At 44.1% G+C, this 19,506-nt stretch overlaps 1 protein-coding gene across 2 annotated transcripts in view; it reads left to right on the forward strand.

Annotated features, from left to right (window-relative positions):
* Nucleotides 1–18,763, forward strand: part of XPO5 (exportin 5) — a 51,372-nt gene extending 32,609 nt beyond the window's left edge. For both annotated transcript variants that reach the window (XM_072832881.1, XM_072832882.1), the window contains 12 exons: nt 9,364–9,464; nt 10,952–11,048; nt 11,755–11,891; nt 12,767–12,864; nt 13,428–13,474; nt 13,866–13,963; nt 14,556–14,618; nt 15,407–15,489; nt 16,146–16,253; nt 16,394–16,531; nt 16,730–16,894; nt 17,051–18,763. In XM_072832881.1, the coding sequence (XP_072688982.1) occupies nt 9,364–9,464; nt 10,952–11,048; nt 11,755–11,891; nt 12,767–12,864; nt 13,428–13,474; nt 13,866–13,963; nt 14,556–14,618; nt 15,407–15,489; nt 16,146–16,253; nt 16,394–16,531; nt 16,730–16,894; nt 17,051–17,188 (1,273 nt within the window). In that variant the 3' untranslated portion in view covers nt 17,189–18,763. The remainder of the gene's footprint in view (nt 1–9,363; nt 9,465–10,951; nt 11,049–11,754; nt 11,892–12,766; nt 12,865–13,427; nt 13,475–13,865; nt 13,964–14,555; nt 14,619–15,406; nt 15,490–16,145; nt 16,254–16,393; nt 16,532–16,729; nt 16,895–17,050) is intronic.
* The last annotated feature ends 743 nt before the right edge of the window (nt 18,764–19,506 follow it).

Below are 19,506 nucleotides of genomic sequence, written 5' to 3' on the forward strand. Positions count from 1 at the left end.
GCTTCTCCCTCTGCCTATGTCTCTGCCTCTCTCTCTCTCTATGTGACTATCATAAATAAATTTAAAAAAAAAATTTAAAAAAAATTAAAAAAAAAAAGGAATAGAAATCCTACATGTAAGAGTAGAATTTCTGGGTCATAAGGTATGTATTTTCAGTTTTATTTTTTTATTTTTTTTTTTAATGATAGTCACACACACACAGAGAGAGAGGCAGAGACATAGGCAGAGGGAGAAGCAGGCTCCATGCACCGGGAGCCCGACGTGGGATTCGATCCCGGGTCTCCAGGATCGTGCCCTGGGCCAAAAGCAGGCGCCAAACCGCTGCGCCACCCAGGGATCCCCTATTTTCAGTTTTATAGATAGAAACAAATAGTTTTCTAAAGTAGTGTGCTAATTGACATTTCCACCAGTTGTATATTGAAGCTGTGAGTTTTAACTCCTTGTCAAATAGTCCGATAACATAAGCCACATGTGGCTGGCTCTTAAGCACTTGAAATGTGACTAGTCTGAATTGAGATAAGCTGTAAGTGTAAAATACTCAAATAGGTACAGATTGTACAAAACTAAAAACTTTTATTACCTAGTTTCTTTTTCTTTGCTGAGCAATAGTTAGTTTTCTTTTAATGTGGAGGCACAGAACCCTGGCTTGCCAAGTGTGTTATGAAAAGTGATACTTCAGGAGCCTAAACATCAGTAGGGGTTGTAAAAATGTCCGTGCTGTGAGCACCTGACTGGAAATCAGAGATAGCAAAGCAATATATACTCTGAGCCCTCCTGCCCTGGCTTTTGTAAGTTAGAAATGAAGCCACCATGGTACCATCATCTTCTTGAGCAGGAAGAGGGGAGACCATGAGGAATACAAGATTCTCTTGAAGAGTCAGGGATGTTTAACATCTAATATGTTAATATCTGCTTTTTAAATTATATCTTGAGGTCAAAATTAAAGGATAATCAAAATAGATATAGCTTGTTTGCTCCCTGTCAAACTTGACTGAATCAGGAAGAAAGATTTTATCAGAGATCATTTCATAGTATTAGCCATCTTCCCAAACCACCAAAAAAGACTTAAATTAGAAACTAAAAAGGTGGCAAACTGCAGTTTTTCAGAGTAAGAGGTACCTTTTACCAATCCTTGGGCTCCACACAGCAGTAGGTAAGGCTAAAGCAGAGTTTTGGATGGCCTCACAAAATAGGAGCAAATTGACTCCAATGGCATGATTAAAGGATTATATACCATGACAAATGGGATTTATCCCAGGGATATAAGAGTAGTTTAATGTATGAAAATAAACTAATGTAATACATCATGATAATAGAACAAAGGAAAAAACCCACATGATCATCTTAATCGAAAAGGCATTTGATAAAATCTCAATGATAAAAAATACTCAGCAGACTATGAGTAGAAAGGGAACTTCTCAACATGGGCTTCAGAAAGTCAAAACAGTTTTGAAAAAGAAGAACAAAGTTAAGGAATGCAACCTTCTCAATCTCAACTCACTACAAAGCTACGATTATCAAACTAGTTAGTGCTGCCATAAGGATAAATGTAGAAATATGATCCAGTCAAAAAATGGTCAAAAGACTTGAATAGACATTTCTCTAAAGAAGATAGGCAGATGGCCAGCAAACCCATGAAAAGATGCTCCTCATCATTAGAAATTAGGGAAATGTAAATCAAAAGCATAGGATACCACTTCACACCCCGTAGGATGATTGTAATAAATAGTAACAATAATTTAAAAAAAAATTATGGGGCACTTGGAGGCTCGGTCAGTTAAGTGTCTTTTTTTTTTTTTTCTTTAAGATTTAATTATTTGACAGAGCACAAGCAGGGGAAGCAGCAGAGGGAGAGGGAGAAAGCAAGCTCCCCATTGAAGCAGGGACCCTGATATGGGACTTGATCCCAGGATCCTGGAATTATGATCTGAGCTGAAGGCAGATGCTTAACTGATTGGGCCACCCAGGCACCCTGATTGTCTACATACTTTTAAAATGGTTAATTTGGGGGCAGCCCCGGTGGCGCAGCAGTTTAGCACCGCCTGTAGCCTGGGGTGTGATCCTGAACACCCGGGATTAAGTCCCACATCGGGCTTCCTGCATGGAGCCTGCTTCTCCCTCTGCCTGTGTCTCTGCCTCTCTCTTCGCTCTCTCTCTGAATGAATAAATAAATAAATCTTAAAATAAATAAATTAATTAGTTAATTAATAAAAATAAAATAAAATAAAATAAAAATAAAATAAATAAAATAAAATAAAATAAATAAAATAAAATAAATAAAATAAAATAAAATAAAATAAAATAAAATAAAATAAATGGTTAATTTGGGGGTTGCCTGGCTGGCTCAGTTGGTGGAACATGTGGCTCCTGATCTTGGAGTTGAGAGTTTGAGCCTCACGTCAGTTGTAGACATTGCTTACAAATAAAATCTTTTTTAAGAAATTTAAAAATAATAAATTAAAAAGATAAATTGGTTAGTTTTATGTTATATGAAATTATCTTTTATTTTATTTTTTTTAAGATTAATTCATTTATTTATGATAGACATAGAGAGAGAGAGAGAGGCAGAGACACAGGAGGAGAGAGAAGCAGGCTCCATGCCGGGAGCCTGACGCAGAACTCGATCCCGGGACTCCAGGATCGCGCCCTGGGCCAAAGGCAGGCACCAAACCGCTGAGCCACCCAGGGATCTCCTATATGAAATTATTTTAACAAAAATAAAGCTAGGGACACCTGGGTGCCTCAGAGTTTGAGCGTCTGCCTTCGGCTCAGGGTGTGATCCTGGAGTCCCAGGATTGAGTCCCACATCAGGCTCCCTGTATGGAGCCTGCTTCTCTCTCTGCCTGTGTCTTTGCCTCTCTGTGTCTCTCTCATGAATAAGTAAATAAAATCTTTAATAAAATAAACCTATTTGAAAATGCTAATAGCATTTCTATATTTGAAAGCTTAGGGAAAAAATGGATAATTTCCGGGGAAAATGTAACTTATGATGAGTAAGTCAGAAAAATAGAAAACTTAAAGATTAAACCATTAACTATGTCAGTAGTTAAATTAGACCAAAAAACCTCCAGACCTAGATGATTTTACATTTGAGTTCTACCAGACCTTCAAGGGTCTTATCAGTTATCTTTTACACAAATTGTTCCAGAGAATAGAAAAATGAAGTGCTTCACAAGTCATTTTCTGAGGCTGCTTTTTTTTTTTTTATAACAAAACCAGAGTTTGTGTATTTTTCAATAAATATTCATTCTTATTAACGTCCAGCATTGTGACAACCTAATAAAATCATTGTTCTGAAAACCCTCTGTAAACCATAGGGTGGCTGGCAAGTCTTTGATGGCTGTATTAAATAGCCTTTAGGAGCATTGAGCAGGAAGCAATTAACTGATAGAATAGAGGGACAGGGGAATGTCTGGGTGGCTCAGTGGTTGAGCATCTGCCTTCGGCTCAGGGCATGATCCCATGGTCCTGGGATGGAGTCCCACATCACGCTCCCTGCATGGAGCCTGCTTCTCCCTCTGGCTCTGTCTCTGGCTCTGCCTTTCTCTCTCTGCGTCTCTCATGAATAAATAAATAAAATTTTTTTTAAAAAGAGAGAATGGAGGGTCAGGTAACATTGGAGTTGAAACCTGAATGTTTAATAGGTGTATAAGGCAAAGAACTGAGGAAACGTAAGGGAAACAGCATGAGCAAAGATGAGCAAGAGGATGGCATGCGTAGAAACAAGGTGGGGGCTGATAGACATGTATGTGTATCAGGGTCATAGCTCTCCTTCTGTACCAAGGCAGAGGTATAGAAGACTGCGTCCTGAGCCATGGCATATGGTCATTCTTTGATTTACCTGAGCTTTCTGAGCAAGGTATGGCCTAGAGTCACTAAGCCATGGGCGTGGACACACACTAATAGTACTATTGAACTATTGCTTAATACACTTGTGCCCCCAAGATTGTGCTCATTTCTTGGAAGGGAGAGAAACACAAAAGACTCCACTTTTTTTTTTTTTTTAAAGATTCTGTGTTTAAGTAATGTCTACACCCGACGTGGGGTTCGAACTCACAACCCCAAGATCAAGAGTCGCAGGCACTACCCACTGAGCCAGGTAGGCACCCCCAGAAAAGGCTACATCTTAAAATCAGTGGCAACCACATGACATGCAACTACTCAAAGTAACAACCTTGCTTGAGTTTCCTTTTTCTTGTGTGTTACGTGGGGAGAATAAAATTCACCAACCCCAGAGGATTGTTGTGAATGAGACAAACTTAGAGGGGTGTCACAACAAGGAACTGGTTTCCACCACATCCTCATGTTAGCAAAAGCTAGTTACCTCGTAACAGAATGTTCCAAACTACTAGAACCTAAGTCAGGAAACTTAACACAGCCTTCTGGAATCCTGGAGAAGAGTGAATGAGAGAAGGTACAGTGCAATTTCAGGACTAGAAGGAAGTAGGTTATGAATTCTCATTATCCAGTGGGATACTGGGGAATAATAGTTCAAAATATGATTTGGGGTAAGAATATGCCTTACTGGATTCCCAAAGATGGTACATAGTGTTCCAGTTAAAAGAGTCTGGCCAGAGGCAGCAGCCGTGGTGGCCCAGCAGTTTAGCGCCGCCTTCAACCCAGAGCGTGACCCTGGAGACCCGGGATCGAGTCCCACGTCAGGCTCCCTGCATGGGCCCTGCTTCTCCCTCTGCGTGTGTCTCTGCCTCTCTCTTTTGGTGTCTTTCATGAATAAATAAATCTTTTTTAAAAAAGGGAAATTACCAGGATCTAGCAGAGTCTTTTCAATATAACTACCTTCCAATTATTAGATCTTAAAATAGTAACAGTAATTTCTTAACATCAAGTGTCTCATCAATGTGGAAATAGCCCCAAAATCTTTTAGGTGGTTTTTTAAGGGGGGGAGACTCAAGATCTAAACTAGGTCTTTATATAGTGTTTGAGATGTTTTTAAGTCTCTAAATTTGTAAGTTGCCCTATCATCTTTTCAGTTTACTTGGTGAAAAAAACTAGGTTTGTACTTGTATAATTTCCCTTAGTTTGGATTTTGCTTATTGCATCTCCATAGCCCTGTTTAACTTAGTCTATTTTGTATTTCTTTCTTTTTCTTTCTTTCTTTTCTTTTTTTTTATTTGAGAGAGAAAGTACAAGCACAGGGTGCAGGTGAGGGAGGGAGAAACAGAAACCCTGCTGAGCAGTGAGCCCAACTCGGGGCTTGATCCCAGGAGCCTGAGATCATGACCTGAGCTGAAGGCAGACACTTATTTAACTGACTGAGCCACCCAGGTGCCCCTACTTTATATTTATTATAAATTATTAGATCTAAAGCAGGAGTTGGCAGACCACAGCCCAAGGGCCAAATATAGGTCTCTACACATTTTGTAAATAAAGTTTTATTGGAGAACACCATGTCTGTTCATTTACTTTTTGTCTATGGCTGGAGCAGCTTGCACACAGCTTGCAGAACCCGGCTAGACAAAAAGGACCCAGTTCACTAACCATGGGAGATCTGTGTACTGATCACTGATGGCTACTTCTGATAGCACAGGTGCAGACATAGAAGTAGGCAGTGGTGGTTATACCTTCCCCTATTTTTACAAGGCTCTTCCCCTCCTGCTGAAATAAGTAACACTAGGAGATTTAAAGGGCCAGTGGTGCCCCCCTCCCCCTTTATTTTTCACTTTTCCCCTTTGGTGTGTCAGACTTTAAAGTTTAGGGCATTCCTAAATATATATGGGGAAAATTGAAAAGTGGTTATGTATGCCCAGGGAAAGGCTCAGAAAAGACCTAAGAAAACATATAAATTTATGCCTCAGTGGATCTCTAGCACAGAGACAGCCTACAATAGTAAAAAAAAATCAGTATGGGAAAGGAGAAGAAAATAATATTTCAGAGTTAGCTATCTCTGAAATAGATCTAAATGGCAGATCTACTACACAAAGATTTTATTTATTTTGAGAGAGAGAGCATGTATGTGGTGGTGGGCGGGTGGTGGCAGAAGGGGAAAGAGAATCTTAAGCAGGCCCCATGTTCAGTGTAGAGCTCTGCGGAGCCCAATGCAGGCCTCAATCCCATGACCCTGAGGTCATGACCTGAGCCAAAATCAACAGTCCAATGCCTAACCAACTGAGCCACTTGGGCACCCCTAGACAGAGACTTAAAACAATGGTCTTAAACGTGCTTAAAGAACTAAAGGAAGATGTGGAGAAAGCCAAGAAAACAATGTGGACAAAATGGAAATACCAATAAAGGAATAGAAAACCTAAAAGGAAACCAAAAAGAATCCTGGAGCTGAAAAATACAATAACTGAAATGAAAAATACACTAGAGGGTTGCAAAGGCAGATTTCAATGACAGAAGCAAAAAGTGCAGGGACTCTTGGGCTGCCTCAGAGGAACATGTGACTCTTGATCTCTCGGGAGTTGTGAGTTCGAGGCCCATGTTGGGTGTAGAGATTACCAAAAGTAAACTATTTTTTTTTTTTTTTAAAGGAAGTCAAGATAGGAAAATGGAAAATTTTTTTAAAAGATTTTATTTATTCATGAGAGAGAGGCAGAGACAGGCAGAGGGAGAAGCAGGCTCCTCACGGGGAGCCCAGTGTGAGACTCAGTTCCAGAACTGGGATCATACCCTGACTGAAAGGCAGACACTCAACTGCTGAGCCACCCAGGCATCCCAGGAAAATAGAAATTAATGAGGATGAGGAACAATCTTGAAAGAACGAGGATTGAAGAAAAGGTACTACTAAGGAACCAGTGGGTCTCTGTGGAGCAGACTAATAGGGATCGTGGAAGCACACTGCTGGTGGGGGTGTGAAATGGGACAGCTGCTGTGCAGAACAGTCAGTTCCTCAGAAAGATAAAAATACCATGTGATCAAGCAGTTCCAGTTCTGGGTTCTCCAAAGAATTGAAAGCAGAGTCTCAAAGAGGGATTTATACACTCAAGTTCATAGCAACATGATTCACACCAGCTAAAACAGAAGCAGGGGCATCCAGCTGGCTGTTGGTAGAGCGTGCAACTCTAGATCTGGAGGGTGTGAGTTTGAGCCCCCTGTTGAGTAGAGATTACTTAGTTTTAAAAAAAGTAGAAACAACCCAGATGTCCATCACTAGATGAATCCATACATAAAATAGAATATCATTCAACCTTTAAAAGGAAGGAAATTCTTCAATTTGCTCCAACATGGATGAACCTTGAGGACAGACATTGTGCTAAATGAAATAAGTGGTCACAGAAGGATAAAGCCTGTATGATTCTACTTACCAAGATGCCGAGTGTGGTCAAAATCATAGACAGTATAGCGGTGGTTGCCAGGAGCTGGAGGAGGGAGGAATGGGGAGATACTGTTTAATAGGTATGGAGTTTCACTTTTATTTCTTTAGTTTTTTAAGATTTTAATTATTTATTCAAGAGCGACACAAAGAGGCAGAGACACAAAGGGAGAAGCAGGCTGCTTGTGGGGAGCCCGAAGCAGGACTCAATCCTAGGACCCTGGAATCAGCCCCTGAGCCGAAAGCAGACGCTCAACCACTGAGCCACCCAGGTGTCCCAAGTTTCACTTTTATAAGGCAAAAATGGGATAGATAGTAGTGGTGGTTGCACAACAGTATATTTAGTACCCCTGAACTGTACTTAAAAATGTTAAATTTTATGTTATATGTATTTTACCACAATGGAAAAATAGCAGAGGGCATAAAGCCTATTGGAAATAACAGTATAAGCAAGTCAGGCCACAGACGAGGAGAAAATATTTGTAGCACATGAGTTGCAAAGCACCAGTATCCAGTAGTTCTGCATGTTTCTGTCCATCATAGAGAAATTCTCACACATAGACAAACTTATTAGCTCTCAGGGAGGTGGGGAGATAAGCTGGAGTTAATTTAAATGATTGTACTGTGTATACATGTTTAAATACAAAAAGCGATGTTGAGTGTTTATTAAATATAAATAAGGATGTCTAAAATGATCTGTTCAGAGTGCATCTTAAATATTTAACCCTGCTAATGTCTATCATATTCTGTGATTTCCTCTATGTTTGAAATGTTTTATCATTAACTTTTAAAAGAAGGGGCACCTGGATGACTCAGTGATTGAGCGTCTGCCTTTGGCTCAGATCGTGATCCTGGGGTCCTGGGATCAAGTCCCACATCAGGCTCCTTGCAGGGAGCTTGCTTCTCCCTCTGCCTGTGTCTCTGTCCCTCTCTCTGTATCTCATGAATAAATAAATAAAATCTTTAAAAAAAAAAACTTTTAAAAGAAAAATAAGATAGGCCCTTTGGCTATAGATTGTTTGGTGGTGCCATTGCTGTGCTAATAGGAGTAGACAGCTGTGTTTGGCCGGTAGCTTAGGTCCACAGTCACTGCTCCTTAGTCATACACAGCCAGCAACTGCTCAGGTAAGTCATTTCAGTCTTCTGTTGGGAACTGTGATTGTTCTTCCAGGAGGCAGAAACAATTGTCAAAGCATTGTCAGGTCCAGGTTCTCAGAGTAAAGACCAAACATCTGAAAAAATGAGGGCATTTCATTACCTACTCCATTGTTGTTGCCTGTGAAAGCACAGTGCCTCTGACATTTCCTCCTATCTCACCAGGAGTCTGCAAACTGGGAGTGCCTGAGCATTGTCTCGGGTTTAAAAAAATTTCCCTGGGCATGTGGGTGGCTTAGTCAGTGAAGTATCTGATTCTTGGTTTCTGCTCAGGTTATGATCTCAGGGTCATGAAATGGAGCCCCTGGTTGGGCCCTTCACTCAGCTTACAGTCTGCCTGGGATTCTCTCTCTCCCCCTCTGCCCTTCCTCCCACTTGCATTCATGAGCAGGCTCTCTCGCTCTCTCTCCTCCCCCCCCCCCCACTTCCTCCTTTAAAATAAATCTTTAAAAAAAGAATAAAGGGACGCCTGGGTGGCTCAACAGTTGAGCGTCTGCCTTTGGCTCAGGTCATGATCCTGGAGTCTTGGGATCAATTCCCGCATTGGGCTCTCTGCATGGAGCCTACTTGCCCTCCCTCTTCCTGTGTCTCTGCCTCTGTGTGTCTCTCATGAATAAATAAATAAAATCTTTTTAAAAAATAATAAAAGAATTTCCTTTTCTGGCTTCAGGCTGTGCTATCATCCATCTGTCTCAGGATTTGCTTCTCATCTTGATCACTTTTAGGTGTTGAATGCCATACAACCAAATAGTCTATTCCCGTTTCTAGGGAAACATTTAAATATTTATACCTTATTTTCTTTCCCCTGCGGGAGTAGTGTTGACAGGGAGATCCATCTATGTGGAAGTGTAGTATCACTGAGTTACGGGATGGAACCCATTCTTTCCTTCTGCAGACTAGGAAAAGTTCACATAGCATCCTTATTTTTCTTGCAGAACTCATAATACTTTATATGCACCAGAAATGCTAGCCAAGATGGCAGAGCCTTTCACAAAGGCTCTGGATATGCTTGAAGTGGAGAAATCTGCAATTTTAGGTAAGAAATCTAATCTTTTTTCTTTTCTTGATGTTTACCTTACCTCTAATGGACTCAGCCTGCAGCATCAGTGAGCCTGGGTGGTCATCTCCTTCTCACCTGGCATGACCTCGACCACCTGTTTTTGTATGGAGTTCCAGCAGGGTCTCTAGGAACAAGTGCATTTACTTCATTATCTTAGCATACAGAGATCTTCAGAGGCAGTTTCTCCCCTCTGCCACCTACCTCCCCCCTGTGTTAACCCCTCCAGGTATTGGTATGTGTCAGAGCCTTTAGATTATAAATAAACCATGGTTTTTTGACCTGAAGGATATTAGCATACTTTCCTGCTTTCACATGTGAAAAAAAAAGTGTTAAGTCAGGTAAGATCTTGATAAATCTTTAAAAACAGCTAAGCTCCAATAGCTTTAATTAGCAAATTATTATATATGTTAAATTTTTTTAAAGAATGGATTCTAGGGGATCCCTGAGTGGCACAGCGGTTTAGCGCCTGTCTTTGGCCCAGGGCGCGATCCTGGAGACCCGGGATCGAATCCCACATCGGGCTCCCGGTGCATGGAGCCTGCTTCTCCCTCTGCCTGTGTCTCTGCCTCTCTCTCTCTCTCTCTCTGTGACTATCATACATACATACATACATACATACATACATAAATAAATAAATAAATAAATAAAAATTAAAAAAAAAAAGAATGGATTCTAAACCACGTTTCCCAGTTGTTACCTTGATTTGCATGTTGCTTTAACTCATTTTTGCCGTTAATAATTAACTATGCAGTCGTGTGATATATACTGGGAAGGAAAGTGGTCATGTGTTTATTGGAAGACCTCATCCTTCTTGGAGAGGAGTCAGAAGACTGCCTCCTAGTGGAGACTTGAAGGATAGATAGGAAGGACCTCATCGAAGGATAGATAGGAAGGACCTCATCAGGTTGGAGGCAAGAGATGTTGAGCATTCTGGGCAAACAGAATGGCAGGTTCAAGATCCTGAGGCGTGCAGGAATAGAGAGGAATGACTCATGGCTGGAACACAAGAGAGCAAGGCAGTGGTTAGAAGTTAGAACTAGAGACATCCAAGTTGTCTAAACCTTGTGCCCATCTCTGAAGCTTTCTGCTGGCTCACTGTCACAGCGCCCACAATATGTCTTTAAAAGCACCCGGTGCTTTATTGAGATCATCTTGAGCTGTCATCGTGTGTTTTGGTACAGGTCCCATTGGGAGAAACCCAGGCAAAAAGTTGGAGTGCCCAGGTCTACTCTGAAGTCCTGGGCACTTAAATAGCTTACCACTTTCCTCACCAAAACCATGTTGTAGCAGTCACCTCGAGGGGAGCTCTTGGCACCTCCTTCTGGTGGAATATTAGGCCAGCTGCTTTGCATTTACAGCATTTCTCACCCTCACTCCCCAACCATATCTGCCTGCCATAGGGTGTTGGCAGGTTAAGAGCCTTGACAGCAGGATAGCATGTTCCTGACCCATCTTTCTCTTAGGCTTACCTCAACCTCTCTTGGAACTGAATGACTCTCCTGTCTACAAAACAGTCTTGGAAAGAATGCAGCGTTTCTTCTGCACCCTCTATGAAAACTGGTAAGGAACCGTTGCTATTTCTATTCTTTTGTATAGGAATGCCATGAATAGGACTTCTGATGTAGAATTCTAGTGTGCAGGAAAGGTGAGGCAAAAATTTGACAGGAAACCATGATTCTAGTGTCACACCAAAATGAATTGGCTGGCTTTCTTATCTTTGCTTTTTTATAATTGTCATACATGTCTTGGTCCAAGCCATGACTTGAGATCTTACGCCTAACTTGTCTGTTCCCAGTGCATAAAATGCTGAGACCACAGTATAAGATACCGTGGGTGGGGCTGCATTTTATCAGAATCCTCACCATCCTAGCCAGACTTTGTCTTTGGGTCCTGGTTGTAGGATGGGGAGGTAACTGGCCCTCCCAAAGCCCACCACACCCCAGGCATTGTCACTCCCCAGTGCTCTGTTCAGCCAAGCCAGCTCCCCTCCCCCCCAAAAAAAGAGAGAGACCCTTCATTATAAATCCATACTACTTAGGAAGTAATGAAGGCTACTATTGATCTGTATTTAACAAGATGCTAAATCTATCAAGTTCCCTTAAATGGGTGAGGGGTGTTTTGCTGATTAAGCCGATGTTCTCTTATGAACCAAATACAACTGGTTTTCTAGCTGAGAAATCTTAGTGTAGACTAGAAATTCCTGGGGCATTCGGGGCTTGCAGGAGCAAATGTGGGATTTGTCACTGGCCGTGATTCTCCCTTCCAGCTTCCATATCCTAGGGAAGGCAGGTCCTTCAATGCAGCAGGACTTCTATACCGTGGAGCACCTTGCTACTCAGCTCCTCAGCTCGGCCTTTGTCAACCTGAACAATATTCCTGACTACCGACTCAGACCCATGCTTCATATCCTTTCCAAAGTCCCTAGATAACCCAAAGGGCCAGAAGATGGAAGACAGGAATCACTCTCGGGCACCAGAGGAGGCAGAGCTGAGCAGTGTGGAATGGATGGAATCATTTATCTAAGTGTGTGATAAACTACATTAAACGGACAAGAAGGGATCCCTGGGTGGCGCAGCGGTTTGGCGCCTGCCTTTGGCCCAGGGCGCGATCCTGGAGACCTGGGATCGAATCCCACATCAGGCTCCCGGTGCATGGAGCCTGCTTCTCCCTCTGCCTGTGTCTCTGCCTCTCTCTCTCTCTCTGTGACTATCATAAACTTAAAAAAAAAAAAAAACGGACAAGAAGATTGGCATAAACAGCAGGAAAAGCAGGAAGGCAGCCCCGGGGGGTTCTTGAAAGCGTTCTCCTTAGAGCTAAATCTTGATTGCCCCACTTCTTGGAAATATGAAAGATAAAGCTCTTTTTTTTTTTTTTTTTTTTAATCTCCTTTCTACATCCTGTCGGGTGCTTCCCCATACTTCATTCTCATTTGGACTTTTTTTTTTTTTTAATGTTTTTGAAAGTATCTTTCTTCCCTGAAGTTATAAGGAGAATGATAAAGAGGAGTTGGTTACGAAAGTGTCCCTCCTCTTTTTTTTTTTCCTGGCAAATAAGTGCCTGTAATGTGCAGCCTGATATCCATTCCTCAGCAGCGTGGGGTCTGTGGAAAAGAGCTTGAAGAGTTTTGCCTATTGACACAGAATGTCCTTGGCATCTTGCAGTTCCTTTGGGGGTTGACTGTGCCGAAGGGCGTCACCTGCTGCCTGGCAGGAGAGGGGTGCATTAGAATGAGAGGGGTATGTGCTCGTGTGCTAAAACTTCTTAACCCGCTGCGCCATGGGTCTTTGTGAAGCCTCTGGTGCTCTTCTGTCCCCCGGAGCACTATGAAGCCCTGGTGTCTCCAATCCTTGGACCTCTTTTCACCTACCTCCACATGGTAAGAGATTGGTCAGAGAGAGTAGCAAAGATGACCCTTAGGTTGGCCTCTCACAAGTCTTGCAAGGCAGTTCCCAGAAGTGTTATCTCCTGGCCCTGTCCAGATGGCCATGCAGCGGTGCCACCCCAGCAGGCTCTGGGTTGAGCAGCCCCTGAGAACTAGACTGCTTCAGTTGCCTGTGAAGATTTGCAGGCTCCAGTTCTGTTCTCAGCCTCCTGTTGAGGAGAGGTGGTCAGGAGAGTGCTTCCCCTGGGTCTGTTGCTCTGACTGGGATTAAAGCAGGAGGATCAGCTGGGTGAAGAATGAGGAGGGTCTAGCGAGATCTGGGAATTCTACAGTATTGTTGATTTTTTTTTCCAAGCATAGAATACCCTGTCCTCGTCATGGGCATGGGAGAGGTTATAGGAACCACATCTGGTTGTTTAACCTTGTGGGGTCTCCCAAGGCTCTGTTGTTGAGACTTGGAATCCTCCTCAGCTGATTTTAATCATGAAGTGGACTATCTACTATCTATTCCAACGTCCTCCCCACTGTTAGCATTTATTTCCCTTTTGTTTTCCCAGAGGCTTTCCCAGAAATGGCAAGTCATCAATCAGAGGAGCCTGCTATGGTAAGGAGCATCTCTTCTCTTGGAAGTGTTCCCATTCGGGGCTAAAAAGCAGTGGGTTATAGTCGTTCTCAGCCTAGATGGTAGATTGCTTGTCTGTGACTGTTAAGCATACTCTGGTCAAGCCTTTATAGGGGATGCCTTAGGAGGATGCTGAGACATCCTTACTGACTTTGGATTTTGATCTAGTACCTCTAGCCAACTGGATATAGTCAAGTAGTAATGTCTGCTTCAGTGGATCACTGCTGTCCTGTTCTCAACATTTGTGTGGAATGTAGACCAAAGGAAGCCAGAAGAAGGAAGTGAGCACAGAGAGTCTGGTTAGGGTCACTGTGTTCCTTGTCCTTCGCTCTTTTGCACTGCCATTGGAAGTTGGCCCTGTGTTTTTCTGCAGTGGAGAAGATGACACTGCAGATGAAAACCCAGAGTCTCAAGAGATGTTAGAGGAACAACTGGTGAGGATGTTAACCCGAGAAGTCATGGACCTAATCAGTAAGTGGCATGTGGGAAGTAGGGGTAATAAAGACTTTTTCTGGAAACAGAACTCGCCCAACCGCATTAAGACATGTTGACAGCAATACTGACAGATCAATTAAGAAATAATTAAATCAACTTAAGGACATTCTGTGAATTGCAAACTATATTGTAAGATCAGAATATGAGGGAATGGTCTAAAATAGCAGGAGAAATTTGGATTGGTGGTAGGAGTAACATCCTAATTTTGTCAAAACAGGGAAAGTTTTTAAAACTTGGACATGAAGGTGGCTAATTTTCTTTTTTCTTGTTTGGTCATTTTATTTGATTGAGATCCATAGTAGACCAAGGATGTATCAGCCATCCCCTCTTGGTCACTTACTCTCAGAAAAGTCTATAATTTCCCTCTAGTTAATTGTATGAACTTAAACAGGGACCAGAGCAGGCTGGTCAAACACCTCTGTTTCTGCTGGTGAAGGTGATTTTGTGCCTGGACAGTGCTCTACTTTCCCCCATCTTCAGCTGCCCGGAAGACCATTTGGGATTTATTAGCCAGAGGCGGCTGTTGTCTGGTGGCAATAAGCCCAGTAACCCCACTTTCTTGCTTTAGCGGTGTGCTGTGTTTCAAAGAAAAGTGCTGACCATGGTACTGCTCCCCCTACAGATGGAGATGGTAAGTGAGCCCTATTGTGTGACCCTCCGGAGGTCTGCCCTAAGACTCCTAAATATTGTCCCTCTGTAGCCTGGTCAGTTTCACGTAGAAACCATTTCCGTAGCAGTCTCGGGTGGGTGAGATGTGCACCTAGCTTCTCTCTTGCTGTATTCCTCCAGCACAGTTCCATATGAGCCTTCGTACTTACTGTTTCTTCTACCGGTATAATTTTTCTCCCAGCTATATCCATGGCCTGTTCCCTTGCCTCATTCACATGTTACCTCTGAAAGGTCTTATATGGCCAACTTAGAAAAACTGGCAACCCCAGCCACTCTGGATTTTTCTTTTGCTCTGTTTTTCTTCATAGCACTTGTCATTGCCTGACATTGTTTTATTTCATTTGCTCATTTGTTATCTGTCTTCCTCACTAGGATGTCAACTTCCATCAGGGAAGGGACTTTGCCCTATTCCTGGTAATATCCCCAGTAACTAGGTCAGTGCCTGCTACAGTGGGGTCTTCAAATACTTCAGCCACAAAAGATCCTTAGTGTTTGTAGCTTTTTAAGTAACTATTCAGAGAATCTCATTTCTCACTATTTTTCAAATGTACAGCCAGAGGCATCTCTAGACCTGCCATGGGCAGGAGCTTCTACACCCTTTCAGGCTGCTGGTGGGCCGTCCCAGGACTATTCATCTACCAGTCAGCCCAGAATACTTAGCTTTCCCTTACCCGGTGGGCTGCCATCAGAATAGGATACTCTTCTCTGTTCTGACAGGATGGAGCTTAACATTCTGCTCTCTGCTTTCAGATGATGAGATGATGGCCACAGAGGTAACCCCCTCAACCATGGCGGAGCTCACAGACCTGGGCAAATGTCTAATGAAGCATGAGGTGGGTGGAAGGGGAAGCTGAGGTTTTTCTGCTTTCCTGGTATGGCACCAGCATCCACTTTTCTGAATCTCTGATACCGTCATAGAATTCTTTGGGATAATGCTGCTTTATATGGGTTAAAACTTCCTGGTTCCTAAAGCCCCCAGAAAAGAGTGGGAAAGGTCAAGGTGTCTTCCATGCCAGCCTGGGCAAAGGCTTTCAGAAAAACATACAGGCACATTGTGGTATTCAGCACCACCCCAGTCCCCCAGGCCTAAGCTTGTCTCCTTATACATAGGTTTTCTCTTCTATGTGGATTGTTTTTTCTTCTTTTTATTTTTTTTTTTATTTTTTTTTTTTAATTTATTTATGATAGTCACAGAGAGAGAGAGAGAGAGAGGCAGAGACACAAGCAGGCTCCATGCACCGGGAGCCTGATGTGGGATTCGATCCCGAGTCTCCAGGATCGCGCCCTGGGCCAAAGGCAGGCGCCAAACCGCTGCGCCATCCAGGGATCCCTTGACTGCCTGATGTACAGAGAGAAGAAATAAGCTTGTCTTTAGTAGCTTTTTTATCATGTTACTATTTATCTATGAAAACACTATCCCCTCATGCATAGGCCTACAAAGAAAATTGTGTTCATTTTCTCATTGTAACCCTTCATCCTTTCCCACTAGGATGTTTGTACGGCACTATTAATTACAGCCTTCAATTCCCTTGCCTGGAAGGATACTCTGTCCTGCCAGAGGACGACCACCCAGCTCTGCTGGCCTCTGCTCAAACAAGTATGGTTATTCACCCCTTCTTCTCCTCACCCCTTATGTAAGCCTGGGTTCATGAGGACTGACTGAATCAGTTGGAAGAATCAGGTTGCTGGGGCTTTCAGAGGGTGCCCCTTTGGCCCTGAGCACAGCTGTGTCCCCAGGTGCTGTCAGGGACACTGCTCGCAGATGCTGTTACGTGGCTTTTCACCAGTGTGCTGAAGGGCTTACAGACGCACGGGCAACACGATGGCTGCATGGCTTCCTTGGTCCACCTGGCCTTCCAGATATACGAGGCACTGGTGAGTCAGACAGCATGGAGGCAGGGTTGGCTGCAGCTTCATCCCCAGGGGCCTGCTCCCAGGCAGTTGGGCCATAATGAAAGTAGGAAGCTGCCAGGTTGCTAGTGTGGCCTGAAGAGATGAGTGTGGTGGGGGATGGGAAAGGTGGCGGGCCCCAGCCTGCACCAGTGAGTGGTTTTATATATCTCCACTCCACAGCGTCCCAGGTACCTGGAGATAAGAGCTGTGATGGAGCAGATCCCTGACATACAGAAGGACTCTCTAGACCAGTTTGATTGCAAGCTGTTGAACCCCACTCTACAGAAAGTGGCTGACAAGCGCCGGAAGGACCAATTCAAACGCCTCATTGCTGGCTGCATCGGGGTAGGTCACATGCCTTCCTTTGTGCTCCCAGCCAGCTTGACCCACCCTGTGGTCTTAGACCATGTGTCCTGGCAGACCAGAGACCAGCTGTAGTTGTCTTTCAGACAATCCACTACTCAGGGCCCAGCATCAATTCTTCTCATTTGTCTTCCACAGAAACCCTTGGGAGAACAGTTCCGAAAAGAAGTTCACATTAAGAATCTTCCCTCACTTTTCAAAAAAACTAAGCCAATGCTGGAGACAGAGGTGCTGGACAACGAGGAGGGCGGCCTGGCCACCATCTTTGAACCCTGAATCAAACTTTTGGGCATTCTTCCTCGGCCTTTATTGTCATCTCTTCTTCCCCTTCGTAGCTAATCTCTAGGCCCCTCTCCACTGCCACCTCACTTTGTACCACTGTCAGCCTGGAGAGAGATCCAGGTCTGAAGCTGGAGAGAGGGGCCCCGGTGCAGGGCAGAGGTAACGAAATCTAAGGTATCAAGAAAGGGAGTTCGTGCTCACACCATTCCGTCTAGATCTTCCAGGTATCTCCCATTCTACTTGGAGTTTCAACTTTCCAAGAAAGAAAAGCTAGAGCAGACTGGCCCTACTCCCCAAGCCCTCCCACACCCATGTAGCCATACACCTGTGTAGAGTGGTAACTAGGGGTGCTAACACCCAACACTGCAACCAGCTGGGCTTACATAAGGGCTCGGTCCTCACTGCTTGCTCCAGAGTTGCTCCTGGGCTGCTGCAAGTCCCACTGAGCCCCCTTACTGCTAGACTGGGAGAAGACCTTCCCTGTACCCCGGGGCATGTCTGGGTCAGGTGCTGAGTGCTGAACTGAATTTAGCCAGTTCCCTCTCTGTTTGAGCAAGAATCTGGTTACCTGATGGGATCTATGGTACAGGCTGCTGCCAAGCTCTGGGCACAGTGTCAAGTATAGTCCCATCGGGGACCAGGGCTGGGCCAGGATCTGGAGTGCTTTCTGACATCCCCTTAGAGGTCACACATATTCCATGCGCAATCCCTCAGCGTGGTTTCCCCAGCCCCCAGGGTCCACTCAGGCATAAGAGCCACAGTACCCTATCTAGTGTCATGTGATGCCACTGGCATCTGAGGATAATGCAGGCCAGCTAAGCTATGTCTGTAACAAGCAGCTAGCAAAGCCACTGGTCTCTTCTCGGACTAGTTGGGTCCAGGTGCCTTCAAAAATCTCATGGTCTTTCAGGTCCCTGATCACTTCTCTCATGGACCATTTCCAAAAGAAAAAAATATGCCTTCCTATCACAACCTGTATTGTGAGGCTCCACTCTGTTCTAAAGGTCACTGAATGGCCCTGTAAGCAGAGGGGACATGAATGCAGGACCCTAGCCTTCAGGTCACTGCTGACTGTAGACCAGCTTATTGCATATAGCGTGTGTCTGTGTTCTGTACAGAGAGGCCTGTCATCGGTGTAGTCCACTGACATGAGGGTTTCAGAAAGGACTGAGTGGAATAGCCTGGGCTCAAGCTACGGCTGTGAGCTGGTGGCACCCGGGCAGGGTGGGAGAAGTGAACCTGGTTGGGAAATAGGACTTTGGGGTCCTGTGTAGCTGTTTCTATGGCACAGATTTGCCTCATGCCTGCTTACTGAGTGGTGCTTTGGGCTGCTTCCTGTCAGCTGTGAAAGCCATGTCAGAGTAGGCTTCCCTCCAGACTTGATGGCTGCCTACCCCTGTCTGTGGTTGGGGCTGTGGAGGGCATAGTTGTATTTATTGTGCTGTAATATTTTTAACATCCTGTGACTTCATGCTATAAGTTTTCTATTGTTTATAGAACCTTTTTGTAGAAACATTAACTCTAAAGCACATCTGCATGTCAGTAAAGATCTCAAGTTTCATACAGAAAGGGCCCCATCTGCCTTTTTCAAACCAGTGACATCTGGTGTCACTGCTCCTGAGCATCCTGCTGAGGGGACTGGACACAAAGGACTGTGACTGATGGACCTGCTATATCAAGCTTTCTCAAACAGTATGACAACCAGAAAAAGATTGCTATCTCTGACAGACCTAGACCAGGTAGCCCATACCTTCTCCCAAGTGTTCTCTGTAGCCGTTGGACCAGACTCCAAGGGACTGTCCAAAGGGAACAGTCCTGCTGTTCCTTGTGTGAGGTTTTTTTAAAAATTTTTTTTTTTTTTTTTTTTTTTTTTTTTTTTTTTTTTATGATAGAGAGGCAGAGACATAGGCAGAGGGAGAAGCAGGCTCCATGCACCAGGAGCCCGATGTGGGATTTGATCCCGGGTCTCCAGGATCGCGCCCTGGGCCAAAGGCAGGCGCCAAACCGCTGCACCACCCAGGGATCCCAAGATTTTATTTTTAAGTAATCTCTATATCATCCAATGTGAGGCTTGAATTTACAATCTGAGTCAGCCAGGCACCCACCCAGTGTGACTGGACAGCTGTGAACCACGCTTTTTCCTCAAAAACTTCCTCTGATAATAGGTTAAGTGGCACATACTTTTTCGGGTTTAGCTGAGTGTCCGTCCCCCCCCCCACCCTCCCAGGAACCACCTCAACTTTGGCACACCTCAAGGCTTCAGAGGGACTTGGCCCTAACCTGCAGTATCCCCAGAACCCGATGTTCCTAAG

This window comes from Canis lupus, chromosome 7 (assembly GCF_048164855.1).
Source record: "Canis lupus baileyi chromosome 7, mCanLup2.hap1, whole genome shotgun sequence".
Classification (NCBI taxonomy): Eukaryota; Metazoa; Chordata; class Mammalia; order Carnivora; family Canidae; genus Canis; species Canis lupus.